Genomic DNA, 13,091 nt, shown 5'->3' with positions numbered 1-13,091 from the left:
TTGGGGCTGGAAGTAAAAATGAAACAGCTTTTGAACATTTATAGTATCTTGTAAGCCATTTCTACTATAATCTCTCCTACTGATTCTTCATTTTGGGGGAAATTTTGATAGGAAATAATACTGTCACTTCTTGATTTCAAGGCCAGTCACTAACAGTAAAAAAAAATTACACATTATTAAGTGCTAATTGTAGAGATGAAAATTTATGTGCAATTTATGAATACAGATTCACTTTTACTCATATTTTCAAGGGAAAAAGTGCTGGACTTTATCTTTCTGTAAGAACCTGTCCTACTTTTTTTTTTTAGAATAATACCTACACAAGCAAATTAGAAACATGCCTTTAACATCATGTAGCAAAAGTTTGTCTTCTGGAGAACTGCACCCTGCATCCCATTCTGGGAGCTAAGTGGTTCCTATTCTCATGATGGCTGGGAGACAAGATGAAGAAACATAGGCATGATCTTAGAGTGCTATGCTCTTTGTGGAGCATGGATTCAATGCTCTTCCAAGTGTCTTTATGTTTTTTGGCATTCCCTCTATGCATGTTAACTCTGGGCATTCACTACATTTGTGAATACCCTTGTTCTACTCTGCATTCACTATTGCCAGCCTCTCCCAATTCCCAGGCCCTCAGAGAAATCTACGGTCACTGTCTTTTGCAGTGCTTAAACCAATTTTACCAAGCTTACCTCTATTTGAGGTCTTCAGAGATCTCTGGCCATCATTTCATAGGAATGATGGCTTAGATACACAGTAGAGTGCTCGAGAACAGCCATGTGCAAGCTCAGTATCTTTTATTCATGTGTTCACATCCTGCCTAGCTGACCTCCTGCTAACTCCCACTGAACACCAGGCCAAAGAGGGTGACTTCTTCTGCCCTACTGCTTAAATAAGGTCTATGAGGTCAGAAGCACAACCAACCAGAGAAGGAGACGCCTCCTGTTAGCCATGTGATCTCAACGTAGCCAGAGTTCCCACCCAGAGTTCCCACCCACGAGACAGTCTCTGTTTACTCACAGAAATCAATTCCGGCGTATGTGACCTGACCCTCTTTAGGAAAATGTCCAGGTTCATCATGGCCAAGCATATTCCCAGAATTTTAGTTGCAAATGTCAACATGCATCATCTCTTATCTTCCCCTCAGAAGAAAGTGTATGGGACAGGTGCTAGACCCTGTTCCCCAAATTAACTAATCAGAGACATCTTCAGGTACAAAGAGAAAGCATTTGTTTAGTCTCTGCTGGGAGAGACTCAAGCAAGCACAACTGGGAGGCATCCCAGCTCCTGCCATGTGCTCATGGAACCTGAGAAGCTTCTGGCTTGTCAGGATTTAAATAGCAAAAGACCAACCTTTTCATTGGATAGACTAAAAGGAAGTAACCATCCTTGACCAATAGTCACCAGTGTTGTCTGCTTCCTGTGGGTCACATCATTTCCTGTCACTGGCTTAGGGTCTGACTTTTAGAGACCATGTGACTTCCTACAACCCAGGGTCCAAGACCTAATCTGGCTCTGGGAATAGGGATCATGCGATTTAGACCTAGTCTTACAAACTAAGAAAACTTCATCCAATCAGTCCCATTCAAGAGCATCTAAAAGATGCATCCTTTAAAAGCTCAGAGAGAAATGAGAACCACTTAGCTGTCATCAGGATCCCTGTGGGCTGTATACCAAAAATTTAAAAATGTAACATTGTCTATGTTTTATTGTTTTTACTTATTTTGTTAAATATTTCCCATTTATATTTTAATCTGGTTTGAGCCACACTTAGAAGTATTATGGTCAGCATGTGGCCTGCAGGACATAAATTTGACATCTGATTTAGAGAATCACACGATCTTTGCCTTATGTTAGGGTGCTGGGATGAGTAAGCAGTCTATGCTACTTCATTTTGAAATCAGGCTCAACTAGTTGGTTGCTTGAGTTGCAGTTATTTCTGACTCCCATGGAAAGACTAGCTGATAAAAAAGTAGTTAAATGGAAGCTTAGACTATAGGATACTGGCCATGGGACACTGCCGGCTTTTGAATAGAGATATGAAAAAGAAAATTAATAGAAAGACGTTTATCTTCTATTTCATAAGAGCAAATGCACCCATGTTAAGCTGCATGTGTTGCCTGAGGTGATGCCAGGGAGAGAAGGAAATTGGTTTGAGTGCCATTGTTTTTGTATCTTTTCTAGGTTGGCAGTGTGAACCCAGCTGAAAACTTCCGTGTCTTAGTGAGACGAAAGAACGCCAACTTCAAGGAAGGTAAATGGAGGAACCCTGCCAGTCCCCCATTACAGAATAGATATTTAATCGCATTAACATATTTAAAATCTTGACTGTGAGCAAAATTGAGTTGTGGGATTTCATTTAGCACTAATTCTCAGAAAGGATCTCGAAGATTATCCCTCAATGGAGCTATTTTATAACTAGCCTGGAGAGAGGCACTCCCACAAGTTGTGAACTCCTGTTAAAATTTGTTGATGATTTCCCATATTAATACAAATTATGGACTAGAACTTAGAAACATTCAGTGTAGTTTCCCCCAAACTCCTTTGGAGTCCTTAACTTAACCTCTCTAAAAACTTGGAATGATGCAAAATAGGCCCAAAAAGGTTTCTATGACTGGATCCAATTCTAAGGAGTTGACTTTAGAAGAACCATTTTAGTTTTCTCCCAGTGTAGTCAAATTCAAAAGGAAACAGAAACCACTAAACTATCCATAAGGATCCCTGTGTGTCGCTTAATTTTAAAGCTTAGTATTGTCTGTATTTTATTGTATATTTATTTAATTAAACATTTCCCAGGTTACATTTTGATCTGGTTCAACCCCTCCCCCCACCTTGGGAGTGACACCTAGTTTATTGCCTAAGTCCTGCCTCAGAGTGGATCTGAAACCTCCTCTTCCTCTCAATACTGAACTATATTATCCTTTAAATTCTTCAGACCCTGTATGTTCCAAGGATTCCTCTTCTGTCACCCAGAAGTAGCTTGGGTGAGATATATAAATGTGCAACCTTTCCCCTCACTGCTTTCTGTCTCAGGCTGAACACCCTCCACAGGTCATCATTGCAAGATGCTCTTGATGGTGTCATTGTGTATCATTAGCCTTGTCTGTGCATTGCATTATGGGGGGTATCTGTCTGTGTCTGTGTCTTCTCTTTGTTTGCTCAACTTACTTAGCACCTAAAAAGTGACTGTAGTTGTGTAGCACTGACCTTGTCAGAGTCACTCTAGTGGGATAACTATTTCTCATATCTGTGACACTCACGCCTATTATGGAATTGATTAAGGGCCATCATGACCAGGTGAGTTTCAGGGATAATGTTGGATCTTTTGAGTCAGACCTGATTTTTGGTAGAGGATCCAGAGGCTGGCCTAAATGGGAGAACTTTGAGGGCAATTCCATCATTTTACTAACCTCAGGAATTTTGGAAAATACTTAGCCTTCTTCTTGCAGGTTGTATAGACAATGTATAGACAGTAACATATTTGTTTAGCTTCTTGCAGTTTTATTCACAGTTGCTGTAAAAGAAAACATTGAAATTTTAGCCCATTGTTAAATATTGCAATGGATCTATTATTTGTGTGAACAGATTATAGCTACAGACCTTTTCATTCCATGTGACTCTCTTCATATCTTTTATTTTTCACAGGGGTATCCCCAGTGTGCTGGGTATTATCTGTGTTTAAAGGGAAGTAGGATCTCCTCAGCCTTTAATCATAATATACTGTTCACCTCTTTTGATTGAGAAGTTACAGGATCTCTTTAACCTGTTTTGTATTAAAAGGTCTGTTTCACAGTCTAGAGATCCAACTACTTAGAATTTGTGTGGTGCGTATATTTGGTTAGTTGGTCTGATTCATGATTGCCCCTATACGAACCCTGTTATGATAAATAAACCCAATTATACCTACTTCCTAAGCACTGGGGTTTCGGGGCACTTGGGTTTTTGTTTGTTTTTATTTTTGGAAGATTGTATTTGTATGGCAGCTTTCCAGATCCTATCAAATTACCTATCTTGCGCTAATAGATTTGATCTTGTCTAAGACTTGGTGAGTCAGAGTTGTGTCACTTCCTCTCAAAATCAGGCAATCTTCTCTTAGGCGCATCTTTATAAATTGTCATCAGCAGTATAAGCATAGTCTCATTTCTCTCTTATCATGGGAAATATGAAGTGTGTGTCAGCAGCTCCCAAAGACTTTAAATTCCAATATATATATATATATATAATTGTTTTCACCTGTCTTACCTAGTCTTTTATCAGAACTTCTTATTAGGAGTAATATGATATTTAATGAATTTTTTTTTAATTGAGTGAATGAATGAACTAATTGGCCAAAAGCTCATTAGGAGAGAAAAGTTGTATTCCTGAAAACTAACCCTCATATTTCATAATGAGTCTTGAATAATTGAGACCTTTCCATATTCATTAGGGTTCTATTCAACGTGTGACATTTGTGTAAAACAATTTGGAAGTTTTATCTGAAGAAGACAGAGTTTGTGCTTCATACAATTTAATATAATTCAGTTTAGCAATCACTTTTAAGGTCCTTGTCTATCTTATCATCATGGGCAGAATATTATGCTAGATGTTGTGCAAAATACATCATTCAGATAAGATATTGATCTCTCTCTGGTGATGAGAGTTATAAAAAAAAAAGCAATAATATAAAATAGAGAATAATAGCTGCACAGGAAAGGTTCAAAATACTATTCAAGTGAAAGAAAATTATTTCTAGGGGAATCATGGAAGTAGAGATGATAGCACCTTTGCTTATCCCTGAAGGATGAGCAAAATTTCAACAGGTTATTGTAGACAGTAGGGGTAAAAGTCCCTTACTTCTAGGCATTTAGGACAGCATCCGCCCCAAAGCATAGCGTTAGGAACAGGTGGGGCAAGTTTGGGAAAGAATGAGTGATCCAGTTTGAAGGAATATAGAGAATGTAAAAGAGGGCGATGATGATATTGATAATAATCTCCCTCACAATAAATAAGTGTATCAAACACTTCAGAAATCTTAAAGCACAGTATTCTGTTGGTTATTTTCTTTTTTGGGAAGAGCATAGTATTCTGAATTTGTGGTTTTATTGGTGTGGGCAGTGGAAACATTCTCTTCTAATAAAGATGGGCATTTGTTCTGCAACTTAGAGTCTTAGAGGGTTACCCAGGAGGACTGAGAATTCAAGTAACTTTTTCAGGGTCACACGTTCAGTACATCATTGTAAGAGGCAGAACTTCAGCTTGGGTCTTGCTGGCTCAGAGGCCGATTCCCTCTCCACTTGGCCATGCTATTACGTTTTGAAAAAAACGGTGAAGGGCTTTGAATTACAAGTTAAGGAAATGGGAAGTCCTTAAAGGTTTTGGAGGAGGAAAGTGATAGTCAGGGCTGGGTGCTGGAAAAGTGGCCAGTGTAGTATGAAAGGTGAGCTATGATGGAGTTAGGGAAAACAGCATAAGCTATTAAAATAGGGCTGGCCAAAAGACAGTTGAGGAGGTAGAATGGACAAGGGACACAAGAGCATCTGTGGTTCTTTCATATAGGAAAATTCTTTGATCCACTGTAGATTTCACTTGTCTGTTTTAAATTAAAGCTGGTTGTTCATTTCTCTATCATTCTCAGGTCAATTTTTTTTTTTTTAAACATCTCATCCTTTAGAGATGAAAAAAGGAGTGTTTTCTCTTGAAAATGCCTTTAATTATGGTTATATCTAGCTCCCATGGAAACCCAGAACAATCATTCCTCTTCTGTGTTTTTTGATTAGTCTGAGCTATAATAGCTGAACTAGTAAAGGAGGGGGCGCAGTCCTTGGCACATCGTCATTACCAAGCAGCCAGAGTCTGTATTTAGAAAATGATTGCAGTAGGCACAGAAAGCAAGAGTAGTACCAGTGGGCCACAAGGTTTTTCATGGAATGTGTATCTGCAGTTGTAGTCAGAAGTCACTGATAAACTAATTCAGATTGCAAAAAACACAGAATAGCAAGAAGTTTGCTTGACCATGAGATTGGAAGAAGGTGTGAGCCTGTGCTGTGCCTTGTGATATATTTCAACTAGTTTTCTCTAGTTCTGGTGAAAGACCTTGTGGAAAGGGTAAATTGTTCATCTTAAAGCTTGAAAGGGGATGCCGTTTGAGGGTTGGGATTTGAGCAGGGAAGTGACCTGAAGAGAAGGGATTCAAATGAATCATAACAACAACAACAAATCATTTGTTGTAGCCACCTGAGTAATTTGCTTAATACTTTTGTCCTTTTGTTTGGCTTAGCATTTTCCCATTTGTACAGATGTAGTAGTACTAACTGGGCCACATTATCTTGATTAGAGGCCCTGCGTTTACTTTCCAAAGCCATAAATCCAGAATGGACTAGCTTGACTGTATGCACAGAATATAGAAGCTTCTGCTACAAGATATAAGTCACACATCTCCTATATTTCTAACTGGCTCTGTTCTGTGTGGTGGTGGGTAATCTACCCTTTGTAACCTTGTTTTCTGGATTTTCTAATTTTATGTAGAGAGTCAGACAGATGTTTTTAGAAGCTCTAGAATTGGTGAGAGAACATGGAATTTAACTGTCTTTACACGAGATTTGTTATTTCATAAATTACTAAATTAAAATATGTAAATTGCATTTAGGATCTTGGATATAAGGATATTAAATAAAATCAGCCAAATAGCCTTATTAGGCCCATGAAAGTTTTTACAGCTTGATGCCATTCCTCAATTCTTCTCATAAATTACAATAGTGAGTAATCTTAGAAGAAAATTCCAGAACTCAAATACTCCAAGAGGCACATATTTTAAACTGCATTAATTGTTCAACTTGCCCACAACTTTTTTTTTAACCTTGTCTAATTTTTTTTTTAAAGATCTCTACAATAGATTGGAGATTCTTTTCATAGCTTATTTTTCTTTTTTTCTTTTAAAAATTTATTTTATCATAGCTTTTTATTTACAAAATGTATGCATGGATAATCTTTCAACATTGACCCTTGCAAAACCTTCTGTTCCAAATTTCCCCCTTCCCTAGATGGCAAGTAGTCCAATATATATGTTAAAATATAAGTTTAATCCATTATTTGTGTACATATTTATCATTATCTTGCATAGCTTTTTTTTTCAAAAACAAGTAATTCTTGAGTTAAAGAAATAAACCAGAAGTCATTTTATTTGAAATTGCCTAATGAAATTATATCAGGGACATCTTAATACTTTTTTTAAAGTATGATACTTATATGATATTTAATGTATATGAAGAGAGTATGTAATCCTTTGTTACCCTCTTATTCAAATCATTTTTATAAGTAATCTCTTACGTGGAGAGGCTTAGTCCAGAATTATTAAAATCCTGACATTTCAGCTTGGGAAGCTCGTATGTGGCCAAGTAATTTAGGCTATACCTTTAATAGAAACCCTTTTTAGAGCTTCCTTAACAAATGTTCATCCAGCCTCTACCTACAAACCCCAATCATATACTCCAAAATATAACCTCAAAATACTGCCCTAAAATGGTTGGCCACAGAAGATAACCACATGAGAGCAAACCCAAGGTAGAAAGGGATCCTGCTGTAATTGTACTCTTAATGCTCCTTCAAATTACGATTAGTAAGAAGGCAGTAAGAGAAGCTGGTAAATTATGTATTCCGCTCATAATTCTCTTAGAAATAGGTGCACTTAAAAGTAATACTATACTTTCCTATGAACTTGTCATTCTTAAAAATATTGAATCAGCTCAGATAATAAAAAAAGATTGTACAATTTATATTAACTTGTGAAGTTAAACACAGTTAACTTTGATCAAGGTCAAGGGAGCAATAACTCTAAAGCTAAGGAGACCTTGAATAGATAACTTGTCTCCTATTGGAGAAAGTTTCTAAGAGAGATGAGATCTAAATTCTGTAAAGTTGATCTCATATGCTCTTTTGGATTGCATTTCTTTGCCTCTCATTTCTTCAGATGACACAAAGGATAGCTGCACCATAAATTATAATTTGAAAAAAAAAAGTGTCCACGCAAGAAATTGAGATGAAATGGTTTAAACCAAACCAGAATGAACAAAGATGTTAGGTTCTGTAAGTCCAGGGCCAATGAGCATTAAGAAAAGCAATAGTTAAATAGCATATTAAAATTAATCATCTCTTAAAAAAAAAGTCAATTCTTAAATGAGTTGAGAGACTTTTCTAGTTAATATGAAAGTGTGTATTAGAAAATCTGTAATTAGAGTAGAACTGTGGCAAAATGTAACCTAGATAACCATTAAGAAAGTGATACTATATACTGATATATACATATGCTGATACTATATGTAAAAAAAAAAAAAAAAAAAAAAAGCATGTTTTCTGTACTCATATTCTCAGCAATCACTCCATGCACTGATTTTTTTTCCTCAGAGAACTAAAGATAGGTTGATAAATCATACAATGATTTATATTTTATTCCAATACTTTTATTTTCTTGTTGTGTGTTTAATCTTACTTGTTTTAAACATGCTTAGTATTTGTGAAAAAAGAAATATATTCCCAACATGTTCCACAGCCATTAAAAATGTGATTGACATCATTCAGGGATTGACATCAGAATCATTTAGAAAAGAAAGAGATTCTGTTTCACATTAAAATGTTCATTGATAACCCTGCATTGAAGAACCTATATGATTTCCGAAGTAGATCCCTATATGTTTTTGCCCTGAAGTTATCTTTATCATTTAGTATTAGAGGGAAAAACACAAGAATACAGACAAACCAGTCACATAGTTCTTCAGTCCAAGAGATTTCAGGCTTACAAAGAATGCTAATGATCTTGGCTTACAAGTCAAATAAGGGAAGAAATACCATCATGAAAGTTCATTATGTTTCCCCCACCTTCCACAAAGTGTGACTGATTATAAATCCTTGTCACGTGGTATTGTTGCCACTCCATTTCCACACTAAGTGCCAGAATTCTTTAGTGTCCCTGATTTAGAATGACCTCAAGGCTTGTTCCGTGGACCCAGCTGGATAAAGAAAGAAAACTGATTTCAGATTGTGCTGATGGGACAAACTGCTTTTAATTAATGACTTTTACTGACTGTTCATAGCAAATAGAATAAGCTGAAACTCTCAACTAATGAAGACATTTAGGAAAAGATGTTGGGCTTTTGTTGAAAATTGTCGCTAATCAGCTGAAATGGCAAGGAGAAGCCTAAAAACATCTTGGGAGTCGCACTTGGAGGCAATAAAAATGTTTCATTTCTCCCCCCTCCAAAATGTAATCCAAAGACCCCCTTTCCCCAAAAAAATGCTGACATAGAGGGAATTAGCAAAAGTAATTTGATAGTTAACCCCATTCGTTTGATTCATGTAGATCTCCATGAAGAGATAAAGGAAATAAGATATGTTTGCTTCCTTCATCAGAGAAAGAAATTCAAGCATTAAAGTCTCCTCCAGTGGGAGATAAGAATGTTGTAGGGACATCTTTGAGAGAAGGAGAGTTTTTTGAAGTTCCATTTAGACAATTTGGGAACCTTACTGGGAGATTTCATAAGCTTGATAAGAATGTGAGATTAAAGGCTGCCCTTTAGTTATTTGTCTATACAAAGGGCAGCTAGATGGTATAGGGGATAAAGTGCCAGACCTGGAGTTGAGAAGACTACTCTTCAGTTCAAATCTGGCCTCAGATCCTTACTAGCTGTGTGACCATGGGCAAGTCACTTAACCCTGTTTGTCTCAGTATCCTCATCCTAAAATGAGCTGGAGAAGAAAATGGCAAAACACTCCAGTCTAGGTTCATGAAGAGTAGGTCATGACTGAAAAAAGTATACAAAGTCTGCGTGAGCCTAGAAAATTCCTCTTTCCTTATTTCTTACAGGGTCATAAGATTCTACTTGGAGCACTTGAGCCTATTGTTCCCATACTTATATTATAGGAATTCGGAGTCAGAATCTAGTTCTTTATGCAGTGTTCTCCTTTTGGGTCCCAGCAGAAATGGTTTAAAAAAAAAAAAAAAAAAGTTTATTGTCTTAGTTATTCTTTTAACAGAAAATCTCTTCTTTCTCTTGGTGGAAAATTTTTGTTGCTCCAGAAATGGTTTCTGGGACATACCATACTTGTTTCTGTGTCACATGAAGGATTGGAAGCTAAGCTTTTTGGGTTATAGAGGTCTTTAGACTATAATAATTCAGCATTTTCATTTACCGTACTCTCCACCATAGGCAAATCAATGAGAGTCTTCAGTGTTTTTTTTTCTCTGGTAGAGTTCTTTTCTACTTTTCCTGATTAAGCAGCATAGGTCTATTACTCAAACAGAAAAAATAAAGGCATCTAGAATATGTTTTTTTGTTTATTTGTTTTTTTTTTTTTTTTTTTTAATAAACTCAGGTATAAATCTGTAGGTTTGCTGTGTTGCAAAGATTACATTCATTTCAGATATCTCTGCTCCAAAGAAAGAGCCTATTTATGTTACTAGATAACAAGTTTATCACATACGGAAAAATTTGGGAAGATTTCAAGAATACCTAAATTTGCAAATATAATTAATAGTAAGCAATTAGAATTAATTTGAATTCTTGTGACAATTTGTGTTATAAAAAGATTCTTCAGTATTTTCTGATTTGAAGAATCAAATGGATGCTATTGGTTTTTAGAAATACATGGAATAATAACCATTCCATTTTTTTGTTCTTATATATTTTTGTATATTGCCTACAATATATCCTTTTGACAGAGATGGGATGGGACAGTGTTTATTTATTTCTGGCTTGGAGAAAAGAAATTCCTACCAAAGATCTTACATTGAATTATCTCAAGAGCTATACTATTCTTCCTCCTATAGCCAGATAGTGGCATCTAAGTCAATTGAGAATTCTAAATCATCTTAACTTTATAAGTTTTTAGGTAAGTTGGTGATCCAAATCAAGTTAGATGAAACTTTAGCTTCCCCAACTTCATTTGAGCTATCTGCCTAGATCCAGAAATAATATTTCTGTTCTCAAGATTTTTAAACAAACAGTAAACATAACAAAGGAAGTATATGTCACACAAAGGATAAAACAAAAGGATTACAAATATGATAGGAATAAGAAATAAAAAGCCGTAATATGGCAATAGTACCATGATGCTTTGTATAAGTGCTATTCCACAAATGATCTGTCATTAACCTGTAAATTAACTTTGACTTATTACCAGCATTAAAATTGTAAATTTTTATTAGTCAGGTTAAAGTCTTTTGGCACATTATGATCTGCTTTTTATAATCCAATACAGATATTAAATCACATAACCCTAGACTTTGGACAATTCTCTTACATTTCTCACAGTGACTTTACAAATATCTGGGGTGATTTCTTCAGTGTTAAGTAACTTATTATAGGTAGTCTAGATTCCATCCACAGTGCTTTATATTAAATTCCTCTTCATTCACATCTACTACATGGTAGACTTTTTAAAAAGGCACATGTTAAAACTTTTGTCCATAGAATTTTAAAAATTCTTTAAGTCTGTCTAGTATCTCCTTATTAGTCTTTTTACCCATTTTGTAGCTTTTCTGTGAATACCATCTCTGTATTCTCCACATCAGTTAATTTCATTTCATTTCTTCAAACATTTATTGAACAAAACAAAACCTGTATAGAAGTAGGTAAATACCAAATATATACAAAGGGATTTCAAGAGGGAGAGATAAACAACTGGGGGGAGTTAGGAAAGCCCTCCTATAAGATATGGCACCAGAACTGTGTAAGTGAAGAGTGATTCCAGAGGACAGAATCGAGGAGAGAGTGTATTCCAGGTAGTGGAAAACATTTGTGCAAAGGTATAGAGATGGGAGGTGGAATTTTGTATATAGGAAATAGCTCTGGGCCAACTTGTTTTGAAAAAAGAATGTGTGTGTGTATAAAGTAATATGAAATAAAATTGGAAAGGTAGGTGGGATCTACATTATGAAGGATTTTAAATGGAAAATTCGGGATTATATTTTATCCCAGAAACAACAAAATTGGGGACAATATGGTATCATATCTTTTAAAATTGTTAGTTTAGCAATTATATGCAGGACAAATAAAAGAAAATAGTGACAGAATGTCACAAGCAGAAAATTAGGAAGTTGCTGCAGTATTTGAGTTAAACTTGGTGAAGGTCAGAATTAGGATAGAGTGTAAATGGAGAAAAAGAGGAGAGGGATGAAATTTGTTGTGAAGGGATAAACAACAGGACTTTTAAACTAATTAGATATTGGATTAAAGGAGAGGGAAGCCTCCAAAGTTGTGAACCTGGATGACTGGCAGGATGATAAAGCCATCAACAGAAATTGGGAGATTGGAGGAGAGGGAGGTTTGGGGGGAACATGTCCTTTTTGGACATGATAAGTTTGTGATCCTTGGTAATCCCTCTTAAATTGTACAAACCAGTTCTAAATTCTAGTCTTGTCTATAACATTGCTTCTCAAAGTGTGATCTAAGTATTCCTGGAGAGGTCTATGAGACTTTTCAGGAAGGAGATCGATCTAAAATGTCAAAATTATTTTCATAATACTACTGAGGTATTCTAATGTCTAATGTGATAAATATCAATACATAATGCCCACATGTAAAAATTCTTTAGGGTCTTCAATCTTTTTACCTATTTTTAAAAATAAATTTTTATTAATTTCTATTTCTTATATCACCATACTATCTCATATCCTTCATTCTCTTCCTCCCTGAGAGCCATCCAATGTGACAGTATTTTTTAGAGAGGAGAAAAGAATAAGTATAACTGATCAAAAATTGAAAAAGTCTGAAAACATGTGCACTGTGTAGCACCTTTTGACCTCACACCTTCATGAAGGAGTAGATTGAGGGTGTTTTTTCATATTTCTTCATTCAGATTTTACTTATTTTTGGCTTTTTGATGTGCCATTATTCTTTCCATTTAGATTGTGATTATTGTAAACATTATTTTCTTGGTTCTGTTCATGTCACTCTGTCAGTTCATCTTGATCTTTCAGTACTTCTCTCTATTCATCACATTCATGTACCATAATTTTCTTAGCCATACCCCAATTGAAGGGCATCTATTTTGTTTCCAATTCTTAATTATCACAAAAAATGCTGCTATAAGTATTCTGTAGTATAGAAACTTTATTCTTA

At 35.6% G+C, this 13,091-nt stretch overlaps 1 protein-coding gene across 1 annotated transcript in view; it reads left to right on the top strand.

Annotated features, from left to right (window-relative positions):
* Window positions 1–13,091, top strand: part of XRCC5 (X-ray repair cross complementing 5) — a 107,862-nt gene that overhangs the window by 50,859 nt on the left and 43,912 nt on the right. Inside the window, exon 16 of the mRNA XM_074298741.1 lies at window positions 2,185–2,254. Coding sequence (XP_074154842.1) covers window positions 2,185–2,254 — 70 coding nt within the window. The remainder of the gene's footprint in view (window positions 1–2,184; window positions 2,255–13,091) is intronic.

This window comes from Sminthopsis crassicaudata, chromosome 3 (assembly GCF_048593235.1).
Source record: "Sminthopsis crassicaudata isolate SCR6 chromosome 3, ASM4859323v1, whole genome shotgun sequence".
Lineage (NCBI taxonomy): Eukaryota > Metazoa > Chordata > Mammalia > Dasyuromorphia > Dasyuridae > Sminthopsis > Sminthopsis crassicaudata.
Note: the sequence above shows the minus strand (reverse complement) of the source record. Positions and strands in the feature narration are given on the sequence as shown.